The 26,256-nt window shown below is 40.9% G+C and overlaps 1 protein-coding gene and 1 long non-coding RNA gene across 5 annotated transcripts in view; both read left to right on the top strand.

Annotated features, from left to right (window-relative positions):
- Positions 1 to 26,256, top strand: part of LOC139375936 (CREB-regulated transcription coactivator 1-like) — a 47,362-nt gene that overhangs the window by 7,677 nt on the left and 13,429 nt on the right. For 2 of the 3 annotated variants that reach the window (XM_071117910.1, XM_071117911.1), the window contains exons 1-4: positions 22,362 to 22,485; positions 24,417 to 24,545; positions 24,845 to 24,906; positions 25,512 to 25,600. In XM_071117910.1, the coding sequence (XP_070974011.1) occupies positions 22,474 to 22,485; positions 24,417 to 24,545; positions 24,845 to 24,906; positions 25,512 to 25,600 (292 nt within the window). In that variant the 5' untranslated portion in view covers positions 22,362 to 22,473. Of the gene's footprint in view, positions 1 to 22,361; positions 22,486 to 24,416; positions 24,546 to 24,844; positions 24,907 to 25,511; positions 25,601 to 26,256 lie in introns of those variants that run through there. The other variant, XM_071117912.1, reaches the window with a different exon arrangement.
- On the top strand, positions 556 to 9,306 carry LOC139375937 (uncharacterized). 2 transcript variants are annotated; one of them, XR_011627864.1, is made up of 3 exons: positions 556 to 663; positions 8,995 to 9,085; positions 9,260 to 9,306. It is a non-coding gene; the product is annotated as an uncharacterized lncRNA (long non-coding RNA). The 2 variants fall into 2 exon arrangements; XR_011627863.1 differs by having other exon boundaries at positions 8,995 to 9,069; positions 9,260 to 9,305.

Genomic DNA, 26,256 nt, shown 5'->3' with positions numbered 1-26,256 from the left:
GTTCCATCAGTCAAATCTCTGGAATTAGCTTGAAGAGGAAAAGAGAAGTCATTTCTACAAAGTAACAACGTTACTTAATCCTCGGCCTGAAGTACTAGAATAAAGTCTACTTGAAGGTAATCATCTATTTCATATGTGTACATCGATTGATTTTTTTTTGTGTGAAAAGGTGTGTTTAACTTGAAATATAATGGTACATGTCAGACAATTGACAGCTGCTAACGTTAGCTAGCTAGCTAAATTTAAACTTGTTCTTGGAGGTTATTCACAAGGTTAGACAGAGAATAACATTTGTAGATATATTTATATCATGCAGAATTGTAAGCTTGTAACTTGAAGTTCATTCAATAATACAGACGTGGGTGATTTCTGTCCCAGCGGACTGAACTGCTTGCAAGTTTTTGTAAAATTTAGATCAGTTAGTTGAATGAGGTGTTGGTGAAGTGCTGGAACAAAAACCTATACACTCCAATGTAAAAAAAAATATATTGACTTGACTAAATAGAGGTACCATTTTATTTGGTTAATCTATGCAGGTTTCTCGTCTGATTTCCAGGAGCCTGGTGGAGATACAGTAGATACAACCATACTCCGAGTCCTGCAGGCCATTTCCCTGCATCCAGGTTGAGACCTACCAGCAGGAACATGGAGCACTCCATGTCAGTAAGTAATACATTTTTTTTTTAAATATACAGTTCCTATGGAACGTATTCAGACCTTGACTTTCCACATGTTGTTACATTACAGCCTCAGTAATACACACACAATACCCCATAATCACAAAACGAAAACAGGTTTTTAGACATTTTAGCAAGCACATTAATAAAAAAGATACCTTATTTCTAAATTCTGTATACTTCTGGCCCTTCTTTGGACACTGTGTTAACTAACCTCCAGGTGAGCTTCAATGCCATTACAACTCTCCTTCTGTGGCCTCCAACTGCTCTTAAATGCAAGTAAAACTAAACACATGCTCTTCAACCGATCGCTACCATATATTTCACTGGTCACCCCCAAAGCCAATTCCTCCTTTGGCCGCCTTTCCTTACAGTTCTCTGCTGCCAATGACTGGAACGAATTGCAAAAATCACTGAAGCTGGAGACTCATATCTCCCTCACAAACTTTAAGCACCAGCTGTCAGAGCAGCTCACAGATCAATGCACCTGTACATAGCCCATCTGTAAATAGCCCATCCAACTACCTCATCCCCATACTGTTTTTATTTTGCTCCTTTGCATCCCAGTATCTCTACTTGCACATTCATCTTCTGCACATCTATCACTCCAGTGTTTAATTGATAAATTGTAATTATTTTGCCACTATGGCCTATTTATTGCCTTTCTTCCCTTGTCCTACCTCATTTGCACACATTGTATTTAGACTTTTTTCTATTGTGTTATTGACGGTATGTTTTGTTTATTCCATGTGTAACTCCGTGTTGTGGTTTGTGTCGCACTGCTTTGCTTTATCTTGGCCAGGTCGCAGTTGTAAATGAGAACAAGTTCTCAACTGGCCTACCTGGTTAAATAAAGGTGAAATGAAAATAATGTACATTAGTATTCAGACCCTTTGCTATGAGACATAAAATCGAGGTCAGGTGCATCCCGTTTCCATCTACAACTTGATTGCAGTCCACCTGTGGTAAATTCAATTCATTGGACATGATTTAGAAAGGCACACACCTGTCTATATAAGTGTATAAGTATATATTTTCCGTAGAGCTCCGAGACAGAATTGTGTCGAGGTACAGATCTGGGGAAGGGTACCAAAAAATGTATGCAGCATTGAAGGTCCCCAAGAACACAGTGGCCTCCATCATTCTTAAATGGAAGAAGTTTGGAACCACCAAGACTCTTCCTAGAGTTGGCCTCCCGGCCAAACTGAGTGATCGGGGGAGAATGGCCTTGGTCAGGGAGGTGACCAAGAACCCGATGGTCACTCTGACAGAGCTCTAGAGATCCTCTGTGGAGATGGGAGAACCTTCCAGAAGGACAACCATCTCTGCAGTACTCCACCAATCAGGCCTTTATGGTGGAGTGGCTAGACAGAAGCCACTCCTGAGTTTGCCAAAAGGCAAAAGACTCTCAGACCATGAGAAACAAGATTCTCTGGTCGGATGAAACCAAGATTGGATCTTTGGCCTGAATGCAAAGTGTCACGTCTGGAAGAAACCTGGCACCATCCCTATGGTGAAGCATAGTGGTGGCAGCATCATGCTGTGGGGATATTTTTCAGCGGCAGGGACTGGGAGAGTCAGAGTAGTCAGGATAGAGGGAAAGATGAACGGAGCAAAGTACAGCGATATCCTTGATGAAAACCTGCTTCAGACTGATCAGGACCTCCGACTGGGGTGAAGGTTCACCTTCCAACAGGACAACGACCCTAAGCACACTGCCAAGACAACGCAGGAGTGGCTTCGGGACAAATCTCTGAATGTTCGAGTGGCCCAGCCAAAGCCCAGACTTGGACCTGATCTTACATCTCTGGAGAGACCTGAAAATAGCTGTACAGCAACGCTCCCCATCCATCCTGACAGAACTTGAGAGGATGTGCAGAGAAGAAAGGGAGAAACTCCCCAAATACAGATGTGCCAGGCTTGTAGCGTCATATCCAAGAAACTCAAGTCTATAATTGCTGCCAAAGGTGCTTCAACAAACTACTGAGTAAAGGGTCTGAATACTTTGGTAAGTGTGACTTCAGTTTTTGTGTGTAAAAAAATATATAAAAAATAGCAAAAATGGGGTATTGTGTGTGTATATTGATGGTTTAAAAAAAAAAAATAGAATAAGGTTGTAACCTAACAATGTGGAAAAAACTCAAGGGGTCTGAATATTTTCAGAAGGCATTGTATATAATACTCTACTCATGAGGAGTCTAGAAGCCCTATGCACCTTAAACCTGTCTACTTCTGGAGTAACTCCATGTCAAAGAGACTACGAGGGTTTGGCAGAGAGGACTTAGGGGCAGGATTCGTACAGTCATGAAAATACTGGAAAAGTTATGGAATTTTGAAAGTGTTTTCCAGGCCTAGAAAAGCAATGGAAATTACCTTAATAATATGTTAATATAATTTATTTAGAGGCGAAAGAAACTCACACCTATTTAGGCGAGGTGCTGGCTAGCGGAGTGGAACACTTAAAAAAATAATAAAGGAGTGCCACACACTAGGAGCTCAGATGCAAAAATATTTGTCCCAAAAGTTTGAAAGACAAGCTTCTCTTCTTCACCCTGATGAAGACCGCTTGTCTGTCGAAACGTTGGACATAAATATTTTTGCATCTGAGCTTCTAGTGTGTGCGGCACTCCTTTAATTTTTTTAAATATAATTTATTTAGGCACATTCTTTAAATATTTTATCAGTCCAATAAAAATAAACGTATCAGTATCACCTGCATTTGTGCGAGATGAGTGGGTTGTTGCTCAAGGAGAGAGAGACTGTCAGACACTGCAGCAGCAGGTAGGCCTAGCCCAGGTCTGGGCAATTATTTTCCATGGAGGGACACATTAGAATATATTTTTTCCATCGTGGGCCAGAATCATATTACCGGATTATACATTGTGTATGACTGTGTTGACATCTACTGTAAATCACATCCAGATATGCTACTTATTTTACTTTTTTAACATGCACAGAAATAAACCACATCCATTTTCTCCTTTTGGTAGGTATTTATTATTAAACATGCAATGAACTACATGGAGGGAAAAGTACATTCAGCACCACGAACAGAACTCTTTTTAACGGGTATGCACAAAAACACAAGAGAGCTCAACATTACATTTAAACTACTCAATCAGTGTGAGGAGTTAAATCTCTGATGGGTGTTGACTAGAGCAGTGAAGTCGATTATAGTTTCTGACGTCGCTATGCACAGGATTGCTTAGGAGGTAAGTCGGTAAGAGATGATCTGACTTGTTATATTTCATCACTGAAAATATCTGTTCACATACATAGGTTGACCCAAACAGTACAAACATCTTCTGAGCATGACTCCTAATCTTTGGAAAGTTTTGTTCAAGAGATGCATAGAACCTCATCAGTGACATTGTTTTGAATAGTCCTCCAATCACTGCACCAGACTGAAGATCGATAAGCTCAAGTTGCAGGTCAGTGGGAGCGTTATCCACATTTGAAGGTGAAAGGAGAGGAAACCAACAGCATGTCATTTTCCAACACTTTGAAATCCTCAAAACGACGAGAGAACTCACTGTTCAAAGCACGCAGCAGCGATGTATACTTCTCCCGCTGGTCATCTGATAGGGAACAGACTAGTAGTGTCAGAAGGTCATCTGATAGGGAACAGACTAGTAGTGTCAGAAGGTCATCTGTTAGGGAACAGACTAGTAGTGTCAGAAGGTGGGTGAGATTGTTGGCTTCTAGCTGGCGGGTCAGGAGGAGTAATTTTCCCTGTACATCTGATATGCAAAAAAGGCCCTTCCCTTCTAGTTTGGAATTCAGTTCATTCATGAGGGCCATGATGTCCACTGTGAAGGCAAAATCAGCCAACCACTCTATCTTGCAGTTGAGGGAAATAACACGTTCCTTTCATTTGCAAAAACTCTGCAATCTCCAACTTCAGGTCCCACACCCTTTTTAAGCACATTCCCCAATCTCAGCCATCTCACCTTTGTGTGGTAGGGGAGATCTGCATGACAGGACTCTCTTCCAACAGTTAGACAAACTGCCTGTCGTTTAAATATTTTTCTCTTATGAAGTTTACCACTTTAGTGACTATCCACAACATGGCTAATTTTCAGAACACATTTACAGAGCACCTCCTGATGAATAATGCAATGCAGGAAAATACTTTTCTGATCTGGGTTCAGCTCAGCTACTTGATCTTGTATCCTTTACAAAAGGCCAATGTTTTTCCTGTCATGTTTGGGCACCCATCAGTGGTCACATTGGATAACTTTTCAAAACTCAGTCCCAGCTTTGCCACACACTTACTAACCGACTCCAACACATCTTTCCCTGTGGTTGTGCTCTTCATTGAAGCTCCTCTGTAATTTCAAAGTATGGGGTTATACCTCGTAAGAATATCAACAACACGCCGTGTCACTGTTCGTTTTGACAGGTAAACATTTTTAAACAGCTCTTTCTTGTCGGGGAAAAGTATTGCTGCAGAGTCAATACATTTTTTTTTAATGAATTCGCCCCTCAGCGAATGGCTTACTATGTTTAGCAATTTCTTGGGACAGTACATAGCTAGCTCTCGCAATTTCGTTGTTTGCGGAATGCAATTTTGTGAAAAGTCCTTGCTGCTTTTGCAACTGAGAAAGAAACTCTTTCGATGCAGTTCTGCTAAGAAAATATATTCTTATATTTCTCTGCCTGCTTCGTCTGGAAGTATTGGGGCAAGTTGTAGTCTTTAAGACAGCGATGCTCTCTTTGCACACTAAGCACACAGCTTTCCCTGATTCTTCAATAAAGACATGTCGATGTCCTCTCTTGCTGGAACACCCCACATTCGTCTACTTTCCTTTTCTTTGAAAAACTCATTTTTGCGCAATTTCTAGCTAGCTACTATTTGTAACGGTAACGTGTGTCAGCCTGTCAGTCACTGTCTGTCTTCGTGCAGTTGTTATTTACACGTACCTTCAAAATAAATGTTCCACAAGCGGTGGGAGTTAAATCATTACACAAAGGCGAGTATTCATTGGGCTTTTAATTTGAATAACATTAACGTTTTGAAAAACGTATTTAACGCAAATTATTTGATCTGAGCATGATTCCGCGGGCCATATTGAATCAGGTCGCGGGCCGCATACGGCCCCTGGGCCGGCGTGTACCCAGGCCTGGCCTAGCCTAAAGAATAGAGAACAGACTAAGTAGGTAGCCAATTCAAAACATATATTGTACCCTCTAGTTAACTGTTTAGCTATTAGCATGTATTCATGTTTTTGTCAGGTCTCAAACTTTCCACTGACACTTGTGAATAAGGCCATACAAACTGTTTGACTGTTTTGAACGATTCATATGAGTAATTTCAACTGTTTTTTAAATATAAAACAAACGATTCACTTTGTAATTGTATTAGTGACTCGAATCTTGTGAATTACATTTTAGTTTAAAAAATTTGATGTATCGGATTGTGGCTTCAACTTGTTTTGTAGATCCTTCCAGTTGATTTGGGCATCCAATGTATGGGACATTGCAACTCGCTAGTCAGCCTGCAAAGTAACCACTACATTAATAAATGCTAATAGATAAACTAGAAAAGGTACATTTCCTGAATAAAACGTGTAGGCTTGTTCAGCTGAATAAAAATATTTGTATTTTTATTTATTTTTTTATTTTTTTTATTTCACCTTTATTTAACCAGGTAGGCTAGTTGAGAACAAGTTCTAATTTGCAACTGCGACCTGGCCAAGATAAGGCATAGCAGTGTGAACAGACAACACAGTTACACATGGAGTAAACAATTAACAAGTCAATAACACAGTAGAAAAAAGGGGAGTCTATATACATTGTGTGCAAAAGGCATGAGAAGGTAGGCAAATAATTACAATTATGCAGATTAACACTGGAGTGATAAATGATCAGATGTATCCTACCAAAGCTATTTAATCTGATATTTACTGAGTGAATTATTTCAAAAGGTATAAAACGTATTTGGTTAAATGTTGCAATGTTATACAGGACCAGTCAAAAGTTTGGACACCTACTCATTCCCAGGTTTTTCTTTATTTTGACAATTTTCTACATTGTAGAATAATAGTGAAGACAAACTATGAAATAACACATATGGAATCATGTAGTAACCAAAAGTGTTAAACAAATCAAAATATACTTTAAATGATTCTTCAAAGTATCCACCCTTTGCCTTGGTGACAGCTTTGCACACTCTTGGCATGCTCTCAACCAGCTTCATTTCAATTAACAGGTGTTAAGTTAATTTGTGGAATTTCTTTCCTTAATGTGTTTGAGCCAACCAGTTGTGGTGTGACAAGGTAGGGGAGGTATACAGAAGAGCCCTATTTGGTAAAAAAAAACAAGTCCATTCAATGGCAAGAACAGCTCAAATAAGCAAATAGAAACGACAGTCCATCATTGCTTTAAGACATGACATTGTCAATGCTGAAATGTAAGAACTTTGAAAAATGTTTGAAGTGCAGTCACAAAAACCATCAAGCGCTATGATGAAACTGGCTCTCATGAGGACCGCCACAGGAAAAGAAGACCCAGAGTTACCTCTGCTGGAGAGGATAAGTTAATTAGATTTACCAGCCTCAGAAATTGAAGCATAAATAAATGCTTCAGAGTTCAAGTAACAGACACATCTCAACATCAACTGTTCAGAGGAGACTGATTGAATCAGGCCTTCATGGTCAAATTGTTGCAAAGAAACCACTACTAAAAGACACCAATAAAGACTTGCTTCCAAGAAACCGGAGGAATGGACATTAGACCGGTGGAAATCTGTCCTTTTGTCTGATGAGTACAAATGAGATTTTTGGTTTCAACCGCCATGTCTTTGTGAGACAGAGTAGGTGAACTTCATGAGCTCTGCATGTGTGGTTCCCACTGTGAAGCATGGAAGAAGTGTGATGGTGCTTTGCTGGTGAGACTGATTTATTTAGAATTCAAGGCACACTAAACCAGCATGGCTACCACAGCCTTCTGCAGCAATACGCCATCACGTCTGGTTTTCGCTTAGTCTCCCTATCATTTGTTTCTCTACAGGACAATGACTCAACACGCCTCCAGGCTGTGTAAGGGCTAATTGACCAAGACGGAGAGTGATGGAGTGCTGCATCAGAGGACCTGGCCTCCACAATCACCTGACCTCAACCCAATAGAGATGATTTGGGATGAGTTGGACCGCAGAGTGAAGGAAAGGCAGACAACAAGTGCTCAGCATATGTGGGAACTCCTTCAAGACTGCTGGAAAAACATTCTAGGTGAAGCTGGTTGAGAGAACGCCAAGAGTGTGCAAAGCAGTCAAAGGCAGCTTCATTAAATAGTACCCACAAAACACCAATCTCAAAGTCAACAGTGAAGAGGCAACTCTGGGATGCTGGCCTTCTAGGCAGATTTGCAAAGAAAAAGCCATATCTCAGACTGGCCAATAAAAATAAAATATTAAGATGGGCAAAAGAACAGACACTGGACAGAGAAGGCCAGCATCCCGGAGTCGCGTCTTCACTGTTGACGTTGAGACTGGTGTTTTGTGGGTACTATTTAAGGAAGCTGCCAGTTGAGAACTTGTGAGGCGTCTGTTTCTCAAACTAGACACTAATGTACTTGTCTTCTTGCTCAGTTGTGCACCGGGGCCTCCCACTATTTCTATTCTGGTTAGAGACAGTTTGCACTGTTCTGTGAAGGGAGTAGTACACAGCATTGTATGAGATCTTCAGTTTCTTGGCAATTTCTCACATGGATTAGCCTTCATTTCTCAGATCAAGAATAGACTGACGAGTTTCAGAAGAAAGGTCTTTGTTCCTGGCCATTTTGAGCCTGTAATTGAGCCCACAAATGCTGATGCTCCAGATACTCAACTAGTCTGAAGGCTAGTTTTATTGCTTCTTCAATCAGGACAACAGTTTTCAGCTGTGCTAACATAATTGCAAAAGTGTTTTCTAATGATCAATTAGCCTGAAATTCATGAAATTCTACCCAAAATGTGTATTAACCCTGTAGGGGGAGTGAGAGTGAAGTTATAGACATGATACCACTTCAACCACAGAGTAAGGCTGCATTCAAAACAAAATGCATTAAACGCATGTCCAACACAGCTGTTTGGTCAGGAAAAATGCTGTTATGTTTTTAATTAGTTGAAGAATAGTCTTTGCTACTTTTCTGACGGACAACACAAGCCTCTCCCCGAACACACTCCTTCATTGGAAAACCATTGAGTTGCTGTGTTTCATGCATCCATTTGTCTGATTGGAAGGCACCCTTTATATTCCTCAATATTTAACAATGTAAATGTTAATGCTCTTGCTGTCTCATTCAATTGCATTCTGTTCCTCTATCCATTTCTCTACAGGTGCTACAGAGAGAATATTCCAAGGACCACCAAAGCCTTCTGGCCAACAACCTGCAATCTCTCCAGAGTAGAGAAGTAAGCTCTGCTGGTGGTAATATACTTTACGCACTATGTAAACCTCCTTCACTATGGCTGTCTGTGTGATGACATATAGCATATTATCCACGGTCACTGGTTGGAATGACTGTACTCACTCCAATTCATACTCTCTCCTCCCTCTAAAAGTATCCCAGACAAACTAACGTGTCCTTCCCCCTATCCCTAGGTGAGTCTGCTGGGCCTTGGAACTCTAGAGCAGCACGTGTAAAAACCTGCCACCCTGTTGTCAGCCATCAGCAGACAGTTAGTTCCCTGAGGAAGGATGCAACTGTGAAGGCTTTTCAATGGCCAAATGTAGGGGGGAGGGGGTTGATCCCCAAACGCAATAAAGTTTTGTAGTTTTGTCTACTCATGTTCTTTAAAAAAAACAATGTTATTTAATCCATATAATTGTATTTGTAAAATGTTGCGATATGCCTGGCTGGGCCTCTCTTGCTTGCAGCGCACGCTGCCCAAATTGCGGGCCCTTCCGACTGTAGGCTATGCGATTTTTAAAACTTTATTTTTTATTTTTTAAAGAAGCAATTGATCCTCTGTGGTTAAATCATCCTTTCTTTTGTAGTAGCCTATTTTTAATGATTATGTATTTCTGTATAGACAGGAGTAAACTAATTAGGCTATATAATTCAATTTACTTCAGGGAAAGCTTAGCTTCCCCTAGCAATATGGACATGCACCCTGTTCCTTTTTAATGTGGCATGAACACAACCAGTCATGATGTTTTCATCTGATTGTCAAACAATCACTTAACAAAGGTGCTCCTGTAAGATATCCGTACAGCATCCAAACCCCGACGGTGCACTATGCATCTGCAATTTGATGACTGGAAAGAGGCATCTGTTACAAAACACCTACATGTATTGTAATGACATTCTGCGATTGTCATTAGGCTTACACTTGTAACCTGAATTGATGCATCCACTGTTGTCCACACGTGCCTCTGTCTCAGCCACTCATCTCCGCCTTATTCACAAGTGTCTCAGCCACTCATCTCTACCTTGACAAAATGTAAGTGTTCTTCTCAAACCACAATGCAATTTGGCTCATAAACCACCCGGTTTCCAGTCAATTCGCAAATGTTAGGGCATGTTGTATTCATTGTGATAGGCTCATGTTTTACCGGTACGGCTTACCCACACAATCTTTGCGTACTGGACCATGCCACCTTACTTTCACCCCCTGTGTATATAAGACATCACAGGTGTGCCTACTACATACCTATCCCAGACAAGCCTGAAGAATAGGACAAATAGACAAGTGAATGTCAGTTCTTTCAGTCTACTGGGTTTGACATTTCACTACTGGACACACCCTTTTTTGCGGTCATAGTTTGGCCAATAAGAGCTTTGTGGATGTATGCCCCACATGTCTATATAACACCCTGCACCGCTTTGGTTTCCTCATTCTTAGCCTCTTCACAAGTCTATTGGGTTACTTGCCTGTTAAGCAGCTTTCTTCAGAAAACTAGCTCTCAAATTAACCGTTTCTTTTAGTGGGGATTAACACCCCAGCACAAAGCATTCAGTGGCTAATTTTCAGGAATTCTGCAGCTTGTAAGAAGTGCTTTTTTTCATCGGCTAGCTACAGTACACCTGTTGCCTGGCCTACAATCAAAAGGCATTGTTACCTAGCGAGATCCACTGCTTTCACATCTCGCTAATAGCAGTTTATCACAAATTGTAGCTTCTTCTACCAGGGATCTCTAGCTCTCCGTCGGTTCCCACCGCTCGGAGTTAGCTAGCTAAACTTTAAGTGTCTTGGCTAGTTGGTGGGCTAACTGGTGTTTTAGCTAGCAACCTCTGGGCTAAACCGCCATTCGATTTGTTTGGCTAGCATGAGCGGTGTTGTTTCTTCAGTGTGTTACCCAGCACTGAAGCACCACCCCTTTCACATTCCCCTGTGAAAGATAACCCACCCATTTGTTCTACCTCGAGTTACTTAGTGTCAACACTTGGCGCTACAGAGGGTAGTGCGAACGGCCCAGTACATCACTGAGGCCAAGCTTCCTGCCATCCAGGACCTATATAATAGTCAGAGGAAAACCCATAAAATTGTCAGACTCCAGTCACCCAAGTTATAGACTTTTCTCTGCCACCGCATGGCAAGCAGTACCAGAGTGCCAAGTCTAGGACTAAAAGGCTTCTACCCCAAGCCATAAGACTGCTGAACAGTTCATAAAATTGCCACTGGACAATCTACATCGATTCCCCTCCCACCTTTTGTACATTGCTGCTACTCACTGTTTGTTTGTTACCTATGCATAGTCACTTCGCTCCCACCTACATGTACAGATTACCTCAACTAACCTGTACCCCCACACACTGCCTCGGTAGCCCCTGTATATAGCCTTATGTTATTCTTATTGTGTTACTTTTTATTTTAGTCTACTTTAAATATTTTCTTATTGATCTGCACTGTTGGTTAAGGGCTATCACAGCAAGAGTCTCCTTATCTCTGTCTCATAGTCATTTAACATGTATTATGTATCCACTCATTCATGAAAACTGCTACAGACACAAGAACTGCACCTGAGTGAAGTCCACACTTGTTGTATTTGGTGCATGTGACAAAGTTTGATTTGATCTCTCACGCAATGGCTCGGCTAGCTGGCTATCATCACTCAGGTGCAGTTCTTGTGTCTGTAGCAGTTTTCATGAATGAGTGGATACATAATACATGTTAAATGACTATGAGACAGAGATAAGGAGACTCTTGCTGTGATGTAAGGTACAACTGAAGGCCCCAATATTCAGTCAGGCAGCTGGAAGCAGATGTTTCACCATCCAGGTCCATGTCACAGCATGCAGAGGTCTGATGGGGAGATGACCAATACATTATGTACCTTGCTAACACATCAAAGCCGTGTTAGCATTTACTGCACATGTTGCTAAACAATCCAACCATTTTGTAAGTGTCAATGATATGAATGGGCAATTCACATACAATATCCACTTCATAAGCATTGACTGTAATACCTCTAGGGTCCTTTGGTTGTCTTGCAGTTTTCTGCTTTCTAGTGATCTTACCCCCTACACCTGAAATGCAATAACAAAAACATGAATAACAATAATCCTAGTCAGTCAGTTTGGCAAACTGTGCTAATTAAAAACACTCAAGTAAATGTGTACAAGCCTATACAGCCAAATTATACAAAAACAATAGCCGGTTTACAGAAGGGGCATATCTTGCCAACTTTCCGTCCCCAATTAATCAACAGGCAGTGTAACATAGTAGTTTGACAGTGTTCAAAAGTCAGTAACAAGTCTAAAATATAGCTAGCAAATATCGTTTTTATTTTCTAGAAACCTAACATTTAGGTAGTGACGATTGTGGGAGTTTTTCCCCCAGCAGTTCTAATTTGGCTAACGTAGTTTAAAGCTAAAGCTGCCTGCTAAAGCTACCGTTAGCCAGTTGATAGTAAAACTAGGATGGACGTCAGAAGCCAGCTTGCTAAAGTTAATTTAGCTGCTGTCAATGGAGTTCGTCTGAAATTTACCATTTTATATTTCACATGATAAACAAGCTACTGTCATGCCTTTACACACACAAAAAAATCGATGTACACATAAAATATGACCTTTATTCTAGTACTTCAGGCCAAGTAACATTAACGTTACTTTGTAGGAATGACATCTTCAAACTACTTCCTGAGATGTGATTGACAGAACAATCCAGCCAATAGTTGCTGCAATAGGCGGCTGTGGTTTTGGCTGATTGCGAATATCTTTCTACAAATGTACAAAACCTACAAGTTTACGAGTCTCTTGGTAACGTGACAGAACCCCCGAGCAGATAACATCTGCAAGTGTATTTTTTATGCACTTCAGAATATTTATAGTCGTAAATTTACTTGTAATAATTAAAATAAATTATGCATGCAAATCTTATTGAATGTATTCAAATGTCAAGTTACACATTTGCGACCATTGTTAAATTTTTCACACGATACAAGCTTGCGAATTTACACATTGTGATTCGTACTTACAACCACTAATCTCAATGTGCGACCATGAAATTAAAAATAGAAACTCACAGGGTTCTTTCTGTCATCCTTATTATCACATAGGCGTGTAGAGCTAGCGACATTGGCATAGCGCACTGACTGAAGTACCCCTTGGTTTATGGAACAAGCATCCTGACTGCAGTGTGCAGTTCGGGGCGGGTCTCAATGTGGGCGGTGTCAAACGTTTGACCCCGCCCACCTTTGTTTTTGTCTGAGGTTTGACAGTCACACTGAATACAAACACACACGTTTGCGCAAGTCACGCGTTGAATACAAACGTATTTCATTTTAAGATCGTAAGAAATATTATATAAATTACTAGCAGATGTGTTGTAACACTTTTAGCTTCATGCTATATTTGAGACAAGCTACTGATATTGTTGCAGTGAACAGATTTGTCATGTACTGTTAAAATTGTGTTGATAAATGTTATAACTTTAATTATATTATTTCATTGACAGTTATATTATTTCATACACACAGTTACTACCTTTCCTGATTTATAATGCTATTTACTTTCCTCATGAGAATGGAGACACTATACCTTATAGACATGCTGAATGTGCTTTGTACATTAAGTTATACCAGCTCCAGTACAGAGATCAGAGACTCAGGGTGACTTCTACTTCATCTTTACTAAACAACATAACACAATTAACCATTTTTAAACAATTAACACAGCAGACAAAAACAATCTTTGACCACTCCTCAAATGGCTTCACTCCTGCTCCTCAAGAGGAAAAGACAGTCATTTTCTTGTTGTCAACTGCCTCCACATAGAACATCAACTGCCTCCACATAGAACATCAACTGCCTCCACATAGAACATCAACTGCCTCCACATAGAACATCAACTGCCTCCACATAGAACATCAACTGCCTCCACATAGAACATCGTATCTCTCTGTAACTGTAACATGAATGGTTCCTTGAGGAGAATATGTTCCTCTTCATCCAGGCCATTATACAACTGTAGTTCTTTAAGGGTTGTAATGCGGTCTTCCCCGTCCATCCCAATTACACTAGGGAGGTAAACGGTGCCTTTAAATGTTTGGAGTTCACACCACCTTGCTGCCTCTAGGGTGTCCCTTTTCCTTGAAGAAAAGGGAAGAATAAATATTAAGAGTAGTGCCTCATTGGGTCATCAAGTCAAATTACACCCCACATTCACAATACCACCATGCAAACAAAAGCCACAATTATTAAAGGGGTTTTCAGTGATATCTATAACTACTCAACAAGTCATCACAACTATTATATTTTGCCATGCATCAAGCCTTCAGCATTACACACAGAGTACATACCCAGTTCACAGCTCTCAGTTCGCTGTGCATTTTGTTTTCAGTATCGTCTAGAAAGAAGACATATTGTGGTCATTAAGTAATGTAGGGAACCTCTAAGGATGTGTGTACAAGAATGAGCTGGATGCTGATGTGCCGTCTTCTTCATCATCCTGAAATATATTGGAGAGGGGCGGGGTTAATACTATGCCACTCGTCATATGAGAAAGGAGGGTTTAAAGACTATACCACTCATATGACACCTACATGTAGTGTGTTTTGTTTTCACCTCCTTTTTCAATCATTCAACCTCTCTTCTTCAGACCTTAGTAAGTGAATGACGCATTCAATATGAAAATATATTCAGGTCAGTCTGTCTACAGTGAAACAAGTGATTTTAAGGATGCAAATGAAAGGTTTTTATAATGTTCAATACTGACGGCATGGGAAAGTTCTGCAGGAGAACTAGGCACCACCATCGCTTCATTTGCTGCATGTTTTCCTTTGAAAAAGAAAATCGGCCAATCGGATCCCAACTACAACAATAATGATAATAGTTAATACTTTTTTTGAACACAGTTGGAACTGAATTATTATTTTTCACAACATGTATGAATTTTGCTGGACCAGAAAATGTATTTTCGACTGCAAACACACCGTTTCGCACATCAATGTACTCACATGCCAAAAATCTTTCATTGGACACTGTTTCAAAGCAATGTGTATGCTTTCTTCGTAAATGTGTTTAAGTTTTTCTTATTTAACTTCAGTTTGCAGTGTGGACAAGTTACAATGACTTTTCTTGACTTGCCGTGTATGTTGGAACCTGGTGATTTCATTATTGTATATACTATGGGTAGGCTGTGTAGGCTCGCTCGCACATTTAGAGCCAGCCAAACACATCAAGGCATACATTGAAGAAACACAGAAAATCAACAATCAAATCGATTACATAACTGTACATATAAACCTAGGCTTACTGCTCAAGTAGGCAAATTTGTCCAAATAACATTCCCTCATTGTGAGCAATTAGCTAGCTCACGTGCAAATTAACAGTATGCTAACATCGGTGCGGTAGTTGGTCATATAAACACATACCACTGCACTGGTATAACATGAATATTACAAAGTACATTATGCATAATGACAGTCTCACTCACTTCCATGGTTTATATTTTTATTCATGTAGGTTAGGTTCGATTAAGTTTCGCTTTCTTTGATGTTAATACCGTCCACGTTTACCTCAACTTGGATGACCTTGAAGGAGCCGGGAAGGGTTCGGTTAAACGCGTTTGACTCCGCCCACATTGATCCCTGCCCCGAACTGCACACTGCAGTCAGGTGCTTCTCTAATGGAATGGTGCAGTATTGGCTATGGGCTGGGTCGACCCGGGCTGGGCCTGCCCACCACACATTTTCATTGGTTGAGACCCATTTGCATTCCACCACGTAGCCTGGGTAGTGAAATGTCAGCACGTACATGCAACAGATAAGCTAGCTAGCCACTCTAGCTAGCTAGTTAGCTGGATAACATTCTAGCAAATATGGTCCAATATGTAATGGACAGAAACTGCTTCTCCAATAGAAATTCCAAATCACGCTAGTAAGCATTGTCATGGCAACTTTGGCAAGCTACGCTCATGCACAGAGACACATCATCGGGTCTAATGGTCGTCTCGCACTGAACTGCGCATGTACAGGCCGTCAAATCAAAGGCACTCTTTATATATAAAGTTGTTTTTGACACTTTAAAACGTGTCAGTTTGTCACAAGGTTTGAGTAATAACAAGTTCAACTACTTAATACATTGGCTCGAATCTAGGTTGTGCCATTAGATTTCGAGAACATTTTGGAACTAAGTAAGAATTGTTCACTTCTCTCATTGACGTCTCAAGCTCCAAACCCCGGCCTGGTCTGCTTCGCAAGTGTTTCCAGAAGTCTTGCGATGTTGCGCCTCTGGGTTTAAAAACTCTGATTTTGACCAATGGGTAAAATGTTAATTCTATAGATAATCCTATCAAGAAAACCAATGGTCCAAACCTCATGTCTCTATCATAATCCACTCAAAAGCATGGCCGTGACTACAGTACATATGAGGACACCGAGGTCCAGACCTATATCATTTTTTCTAATTTGAAATATATATTTTTGTACACAAAAAATCTACATATAAAGTATTTTGTACACAATAAAGAAAATAAATTATGGGTCAACATGTAAATATTGCTTCCAACGTTGATCAAAGATTTGGCTCCCGGAGTTGCGTTTTTAGCAGCACATTCACAACTCTCTCAAACGGCTAACTCCGCCCTCTCACCAGGGCCCGCCCTACCTTACCTCCTTGTCCCTCCAAATAAAATTTGAAATATTGAAATATGGATCATTTGTTTGACCGAGATGCGGCCCGACAGAAAGATACATCAATCTCAGTTAAAGCATCCCTGTGAGCAACACAGTACCCCTCTTAGTATGTGGAGACCAGAGGTCACCAAAGTATTCCTAGTCAATCACCAAACATTTATGTACAAAAGCCAACAAAAAAGGCTGTGATAAAGGCTTGCGCCTTTTTGTTTTTGTGTTCCGCTGTTGGCGGTATGTGCACTTGATTCAGAAGCCCTGCGCACCGGGTAAAGTGTTCCCATAATGAACCATTTCATTTGTCTGAAAAGACAAACTCTGTGTACTCTGCGGAATGGAACTCTTAGGCTAAATTAGTGCAGCTACTGAGATGGACAAATTAGTGCAGCTACTGAGATGGCCAATCAGATAGCTCAAATCACAGTGCCTACTGTGCTTCCACATCCCCGGCCACAGCGAAGTTCGATACGAGCCTACATAAGATTTAATCACTTTTAAAACCATGACCACAGAGAGACTGTCAAAGAATACAGCAATGAGCTTCTGTTCTTAGGAATGATTTCATGTTGAATTTCTCATTCATCACTGCCAACACTGTTTTTATTCAACACTACTAGAAAACATAAAATGCACTTCTCCCTACTTTCACTCACGCTGCAACTGCAATGAATGAGTAGCCTAGTGTATCGATAGCCCTGCGTTTTAATTATTATTAGCAGCTCGTACACCCACTATTTTAATATTGAAGAATATTTCACTTTCTCTGCTCATAGGAACAACATACATTTCTACATGAGGCAGATGTGGTGCGACTCGAGATTTGCAATCAGGTGGAAGACTGTGTCACCTCTCTCTAGTCAGTTCCACCGGAGGAAAGGAAGGACCCTCTGCTGCTCTCTCCGGCTGCTGAGACTAATGCCGTGTTAAAAACAACTGGGAACTCGGAAATGTACGACTTCCGACTTCAGTGTGTTCAAAGACAACTGGGAACTCAGGAAAAAAATTAGATCCGACTGGGAAAAATATTTTTAAACGGTCATCCAACTCGGAATTCCAAGTCAGAAACTATTTCACTGACTTCCTGCTTTGACCTAATTTTTTCCAACAGAGTTCCCAGTTGTTTTGAAAGCACCATTACCATCAGATGCAGGCACCATCAGTCCAGTAAAATACAAAAGTTAATAATTTGCAAATGATTTACATTTATGCTCAGGTGTGCCTTGCAAGTGCTACACCAACTGATGATCTATTTTGTAATTAAATCTAGAGTTTTGGAATATAATATGTCTGAGAATAACAATATCGGCAGGCCAGGCATATAGCCAAAATGCTGTGATAATGTATTAGGTCTACTGCACAAACCTCATTCTTACAGAACTGTTTTTATTAGGTCAATGTTAAAACATTTTAAGTCATGTTTTGAAAAAATCTGAGCGGTAGATCTCAACTTGCTTTTTGACCGCGAAAGTGATCACTGGTGTACACCATGTATCTGATGATGTCTGGACCAAAAGAGAATGGCATGTCATACTATTTCTGTCAAGACAGCATCAGATACAGTGGGGAGAACAAATATTTGATACACTGACGATTTTGCAGGTTTTCCTACTTACAAAGCATGTAGAGGTCTGTAATCATAGGTACACTTCTACTGTGAGAGACAGAATCTAAAACAAAAATCCCATTGTATGATTTTTAAATCATTAATTTGCATTTTATTGCATGACATAAGTATTTGATCACCTACAAACCAGTAAGAATTCCATCTCTCACAGACCTGTTAGTTTTTCTTTAAGAAGCCCTCCTGTTCTCCACTCATTACCTGTATTAACTGCACCTGTTTGAACTCGTTACCTGTATAAAAGACACCTGTCCCCACACACGTGGCTTTTCAAGAAGCTGATTAAACAGCATGATCATTACACAGGTGCCAATAGGCTACTCTAAAATGTGAAATTCTGTCACACAACACAATGCCACAGATGTCTCGTTTTGAGGGAGTGTGCAATTGGCATGCTGACTGCAAGAATGTCCACCAGAGCTGTGGCCATAGAATTAAAAGTAATTTCTCTACCAGAAAAACATAGTTTTAGAGAATTTGGCAGTACGTCCAACAAGCTTAAACCGCAGACCAAGTGTATGGCATCGTGTGGGAGAGCAGTTTGCCGATGTCAACATCTTGTGAACAGAATGCCCCATGGTGTTGCGGTTATGGTATGGGAAGGGTATGGGAAGGCATAAGCTACTGTCCTCGAACAATAGCATTTTATCGATGGCAATTTGAATGCACACAGATACCGTGACAATGAGACAGCCTATAGGGAGGAGGTCAGAGACCTGGCCGTGTGGTGCCAGTGTAACGGATGTGAAACGGCTAGCTTAGTTAGCGTGGGCGCTAAATAGCGTTTCAATCAGTGACGTCACTTGCTCTGAGACCTTGAAGTAGTAGTTCCCCTTGCTCTGCAAGGGCCGCGGCTTTTGTGGAGCGATGGGTAACGATGCTTCGTAGGTGTCAGTTGTTGATGTGTGCAGAAGGTCCCTGGTTCGCGCCCGGGTATGGGCGAGGGACGGTTTAAAATTTATACTGTTACACCAGGACAACATCCTCTCCCTCAACGTGATCAAGACAAAGGAGATGATTGTGGACTACAGGAAAAGAAGGACCGAGCACTCCCCCCTTCTCATCGACAGGGCTGTAGTGAAGCAGGTTGAGAGATTCAAGTTCCTTGGTGTCCACATCACCAACAATCTGTCATGGTCCAAACACACCAAGACATTCGTGAAGAGGGCACGACAACTCCTATACCACGCGGTGTCAGAAGATGGCCCAAAGAATTGCCAAAGACTCCTTGCCCATTTGGCAATGTCTGATTTCTGATTGTCTTAACTGTGATAACATGCGTCTTGGTGAGAGGTGTAGGAGTCAGGCGCAGGAGACCAGGGATGTCTGAGAAGCGCGTTTAATAATATAGTCCACCAATACAAAACGGCACAGACAAAAATCCCAAAACTACGCTCTCGAATACTCCGAAACTCGTGCAAACGCACGGAGGAACAAACACAGTTCCGACACTTTACATACACGTGCGTAATAGCGAAAAAAAAACAACAAACATCGAATACAATCGCGCGCAATACACACAAATCTAATCCTGCACGAATTACGGCAGGTAACAGGTGCCATATATACCCACAGAAATCAGAGCAATTGAAAACCAGGTGTGAAAAGGAACACAGACAAAACAACCAGAAAAAGAAAAAGGGATCGGTAGCGGCTAGTAGACCGGCGACGCCGAGCGCCGCCCGAACAGGGAGAGAGAGGAGTTACCTTCGGTAGAAGTCGTGACATTAACACACCACGTACACCACCAATAAGCTGAGCTTCTCAGTCACTTTTTCTTCACCTCACACAAGGCAACAAAGTATTTTTTAAATTTTAATATTTAAAGTTTACATCAAATTATAGTTCCTCTGGATTTGAAAAATCTTTCCAAAACTCCCGGCCTCGATGTGAAAGAGCAAAATATCATGATCTGATGATCCCATATATCCAGTGGAAGCATTATAAAAATCAGCTGTCTGTCCCGAGCTCACTGGCGCAGGAAACTCTGAGGGCTTGGAATAGGCTCGTTCAGTGGAGACCAACCCTTTCTGAGTGAAGATCCCTTCCTGAGTCTAAATGCAAGGCGAGATCTACGGCTCAGATTTGTTTTATTTTTACATTACTTAAAAAATGTAAGCCTATGCAACATTAACCCTTTAAAAACAGTACTGTAGCAATGAGGTTTGTGCAGTAGGCTATATGCCAAATACATTATCACCGCATATTGGCTTTGCTTGAATTGTCGTGCCATTGCATTATGGTTCTGACCATTTAAAAAATATATATATTTCAAAATTTGAGGTAGGCTATATGATCGTGAGGCACAGCTGAGCGAGCATACATTTAAATATTTTACTGGACTGATGGGGCCTGCATCTGATGATCAGTCTTAGTGCAACCTGGTCTCATAGCATAACCTTAACCCTTTTAGCTAACTCTTCCCCTAACCCAAACCTTAACCCTTTAACCTAACTCCTAAACTTAACTCGAACCTTAACCCTAACCCCTAGTAAACGTTACCGAGCGAGCGAACATTAGACATCTAGCTAGAATTTGTAATATATCATACGTTTTGCAAATGTGTAATATATTGTCAATTTAGAAAATTCGTAACATTGTACATTTTGCAAATCGGAACATACCATACGATACATACCACAGAACATACCATACGATACATACCACGGAACATACCATACGATACATACCACGGAACATACCATACGATACATACCACGGAACATACCATACGATACATACCACAGAACATACCATACGATACATACCACGAAACATACCATACGATACATACCACGGAACATACCATACGATACATACCACGGAACATACCATACGATACATACCACGGAACATACCATACGATACATACCACGGAACATACCATACGATACATACCACGGAACATACCATACGATACATACCACGGAAAATACCATACGATACATACCACGGAACATACCATACGATACATACCACGGAACATACCATACGATACATACCACGGAACATACCATACGATACATACCACGGAACATACCATACGATACATACCATACGATACATACCACGGAGAACATACCATACGATACATACCACGGAACATACCATACGATATATACCACGGAGAACATACCATACGATACATACCACGGAACATACCATACGATACATACCACGAAACATACCATACGAAATTAATACATAACATATCATCTTAAATAATGTTGTAGATTTACACACAGAATAATACGAAATTCTCAGAGACCAGGTTGCTCAGCAGAGGGAGAGAGCAAGAGGAGACAGGGGTCCGCCTCTCAACGTCCCTCCGCTCTCCCTTTCCTCTGTTGACACTGACCAAAAAGGGACACCGTCTTCCAGCTGATGGTGAAACTCGAGTAGTACAGCATTATTCCTGCATAATGCACAAATTCATGTTGTTACTCCTACGAACAGAGAAAGTGAAATATTTCTCGATATTAAAAAAGACCCAATCTGCTAATAATAATGCAAGCCTATCAATACACTTTCCTACTCATTCATTACAGCTGCAGTGTTGGTTGTCGCGTGAGTGGAAGTTTGAAGAATGCACATTTTAATAGCCTCTAAAAGTGTTGAATAAAAAGTGTTGACAGTGCTGAATAAGAACTTAAACATGAACTCACTCATAAAAACAGCATCTCTTTGCTGTATTCTTTGACATTCTCTCTCTGGTCATGATTTGAAATGTTTTGAAATATCACAGTATCAACAATGCTGTGGACTTTTTTTTAAGCCTGCTGCTTTACTGTAGACACGGTAATCTGACCCATCCGATTGGCCAGGGCTAGGCCTATAGTGCACTTAATTTGCTTTCCGGGAAGGCAGAGTTTGTTGCTTCAGACACATGAAATGGTTCAAAACACTTTGTCCATTTTGTTTTTGATTTATTTGTTCTATTGCCTTTTGAATATTTCATACCTAACATTATCTGACTCCATGTTTGCTTATTGTTTTGTTTCTTCACTCTCTTTATTCAGTTACAGAAGACCCAGTATTTACAGTTGGGACAAAACCGTGGGCAGTATTATGGCGGATCATTGCCAAATGTCAATCAGATTGGAAATGGCACCATTGACATGCCTTTTCAGGTAAGTGTGTTTGTCAGGCTCTGATTTGAAATATTTGTGGTCTTACCCTGAATTGAACACGTTTACTCTTTTGTTGACATATATTTGGCTATCATTTACAGAGGAAGTTTACATACACCTTAGCCAAATACATTTAAACTCAGTTTTTTACAATTCCTGACATTTAATCCTAGTAAAAATCCCCTGTTTTAGGTCAGTTAGGATCACCACTTTATTTTAAGATTGTGAAATGTCAGAATAATAGGAGAGGGAATGATTTATTTCAGCTTTTATTTCTTTCATCACATTCCCAGTGGGTCAGAAGTTTACATACACTCAATTCGTATTTGGTAGCATTGCCTTTAAATTGTTTAACTTGGATCAAACGTTTTGGGTAGCCTTCCACAAGCTTCCCACAATAAGTTGGGTGAATTTCGGCCCATTCCCCCTGACAGAGCTGGAGTCAGGTTTGTAGGCCTCCTTGCTCGCACACCCTTTTTCAGTTCTGCCCTCAAATGTTTTATAGGATTGAGGTCAGGGCTTTGTTATGGCCACTCCAATACCTTTACTTTGTTGTCCTTAAGCCATTTTGCCACAACTTGGCAAAACCACTATGCTTGTGGTCATTGTCCATTTGGAAGACCCAGCCTAGTGGTTAGAGCGTTGGACTAGTAACCGAAAGGTTGCAAGTTCGAATCCCTGAGCTGACAAGGTAAAAATCTGTCGTTCTGCCCCTGAACAAGGCAGTTAACCCACTGTTCCTAGGCTTACATAAAGGTAAAATAAATCACATTTGTGACCAAGCTTTAACTTCCTGACTGATGTCTTGAGATGTTGCTTCAATATATCCACATAATTTTCCTCCCTCATGATGCCATATATTTTGTGACGTGCACCAGTCCCTCCTGCAGCAAAACACCCCCACAACATGATCCTGCCACCCCGTGCGTCACGGTTGGGATGGTGTTCTTTGGCTTGCAAGCCTCCCCCTTTTTCCTCTAAACATAACAATGGTCATTATGGCCAAACAGTTCTATTTTTGTTTCATCAGACCAGAGGACATTTCTCCAAAAAAGTACAATCTTTGTTTCCATGCGCAATTGCAAACCGTAGTCTGGTTTTTTTAAGGGCGGTTTCTGAGCAGTGGCTTCTTCCTTGCTGAACGGCCTTTCAGGTTATATTGATGTAGGACTCGTTTTACTGTGGATATAGATCATTTTGTACCTGTTTTTTCCAGCATCTTCACAAGGTCCTTTGCTGTTGTTCTGGGATTGATTTGCACTTTTTGCACCAAAGTACATTTGTCTCTAGGAGACAGAATGTGTCTCCTTCCTGAGCGGTTTGACGGCTGCGTGGTCCCATGGTGTTTATACTTGCATACTATTGTTTGTACAGATGAACATGGTACCTTCAGGCGTTTGGAAATTGCTGCCAAGGATTAACCAGACTTGTGGAGGTCTACAATTATTTTTCTGAGGTCTTGACTGATTTCTTTTGATTTTCCCATGATGTCAAGCAAAGAGGTACTGAGTTTGAAGGTAGGCCTTGAAATACATCCACAGGTACACCTCCAATTGACTCAAATGATGTCAATTAGCCTATCAGAAGCTTCTAAATCCATTACATCATTTTCTGGAATTTTTCAAGCTGTCTAAAGGCACAGTCAACTTAGTGTATGTAAACTTTGACCCACTGGAATTGTGATACAGTGAATTAATTATAAGTGAAATATTCTGTCTGTAAATAATTGTTGGAAAAATGACTTGTGTCACATGACACAAGTCACAAAGTAGATGGCCTAACCGACTTGCCAAAACTATAGTTTGTTAACAAGAAATTTGTGGAGTGGTTGAAAAACGAGTTTTAATGACTCCAACCTAAGTGTATGTAAACTTCCGACTTCAACTGTATCTATGTAGCTAGTGACTGGTTTGTTTTGTTGGGGTCTGCAGACTCCCTTTCAAGGTTCAGGTGACACCAGCAGGACAACACGGCATCATGGATTGGTTGACAGAGTTTACCGGGACAGAAACCGCATCACATCCCCACACGGAAGGCCCCTCGACAAACATGGACGCCAAATATCCTTTACTGTCCATTTACGTGACTGTATTTTTACTACACTTAATTTTACAGTCTCTTATGCAACGGAAATTTGATTACGAATGACATGGTAATATGGTAATTACCCTAATAATATAGTAATTATATGGTAATTACCTATTCATTTTATTTATTGAAGCAAGTTTCACTTTGTAACATCTTTAACCAATGTACTTCAATAGCATAGACTGTACTCTATGGCGCCATGGTGTTTTACATCGTTGACTTCAGTTGTGCGATGCTACAGATTTGTATTGCCCTTAACCAGGGGTCTCACATTGATAGCTGTCCGTATGGCTCGGTGTATCTGTCACCCCCACCCGACACCAGCTGGAGGAGGTAAGATAATCCAACTATGTTGTGGCATGTGATACTGTTTCGATTTCTTTGTGAAATGTCCCTTGACTTTTCACAACTGATACATTTAGTCACCCCTAAGTGGTGTAAGTCTCTTTCCCTGTGCTATAGGACAGACTAGGTGGTGTGTCTCTTTCCCTGTGCTATAGGACAAACTAGGTGGTGTATGTCTCTTTCTCTGTGCTATAGGACAGACTAGGTGGTGTGTTTCTTTCCCTGTGCTATAGGACAGACTAGGTGGTGTAAGTCTCTTTCCCTGTGCTATAGGACAGACTAGGTGGTGTAAGTCTATTTCCCTGTGCTATAGGACAGACTAGGTGGTGTAAGTCTCTTTCCCTGTGCTATAGGACAAACTAGGTGGTGTAAGTCTCTTTCCCTGTGCTATAGGACAAACTAGGTGGTGTATGTCTCTTTCCCTGTGCTATAGGACAGACTAGGTGGTGTAAGTCTCTTTCCCTGTGCTATAGGACAGACTATGTGGTGTATGTCTCTTTCCCTGTGCTATAGGACCAACTAGGTGGTGTATGTCTCTTTCCCTGTGCTATAGGACCAACTAGGTGGTGTATGTCTCTTTCCCTGTGCTATAGGACAAACTCGGACTCTGCATTGCATCAGAGCACTTTGAACCCACAGGATATTTTTGCAGGAGGCTCACAGGACTTGCAGCTTAAACGAGGTGCGTCGGAATTGAACTTGATATACTTTATATGAGTTTTATAAACTGAACAAAAATATAAAACGCAACATGCAACAATTTCAAATATTTTACTGAGTTCGTGGAAGGAAATCAGTCAATTCAAATAAATAAATTAGGCCCTAATCTATGGATTTCACATGACTGGGAATACAAATATGCATCCGTTGGTCACAGATACTTAAAAAAAAAAAAGTAGGTGCTTGGATCAGAAAACCAGTTGGTATCTGGTGTGACCACCTTATGCAGTGTGACATCTCCTTCACATAGAATTGATCAGGCTGTTGATTGTGGCCTGTGGAATGTTGTCCCACTCCTCTTCAATGGCTGTGCGAAGTTGCTAAATATTAGCGGGAACTGGAACATGTCGATCAAGGGCATCCCAAACATACTCAATCAGTGACATGTCTAGTGAGTGTGCAGGCCATGGAAGATCTGGGACTTTTTTAGCTTCCAGGAATTGTGTACAGATCCTTGCGACATGGGGCCGTGCATTATCATGCTGAAACATGAGGTGATGGTTGCGGATGAATGGCACGACAATGGGCCTCAGGATCTCGTCACGGTATCTCTGTGCATTCAAATCGCCATCATTAAAATGCAATTGTGTTCGTTGTCTGTAGTTTATGCCTGCCCAT

Source organism: Oncorhynchus clarkii, chromosome 20 (assembly GCF_045791955.1).
Source record: "Oncorhynchus clarkii lewisi isolate Uvic-CL-2024 chromosome 20, UVic_Ocla_1.0, whole genome shotgun sequence".
NCBI classification, from domain to species: domain Eukaryota; kingdom Metazoa; phylum Chordata; class Actinopteri; order Salmoniformes; family Salmonidae; genus Oncorhynchus; species Oncorhynchus clarkii.
The sequence above is the reverse complement of the archived record's forward strand: the minus strand, read 5'-3'. Positions and strand labels throughout refer to the sequence as shown.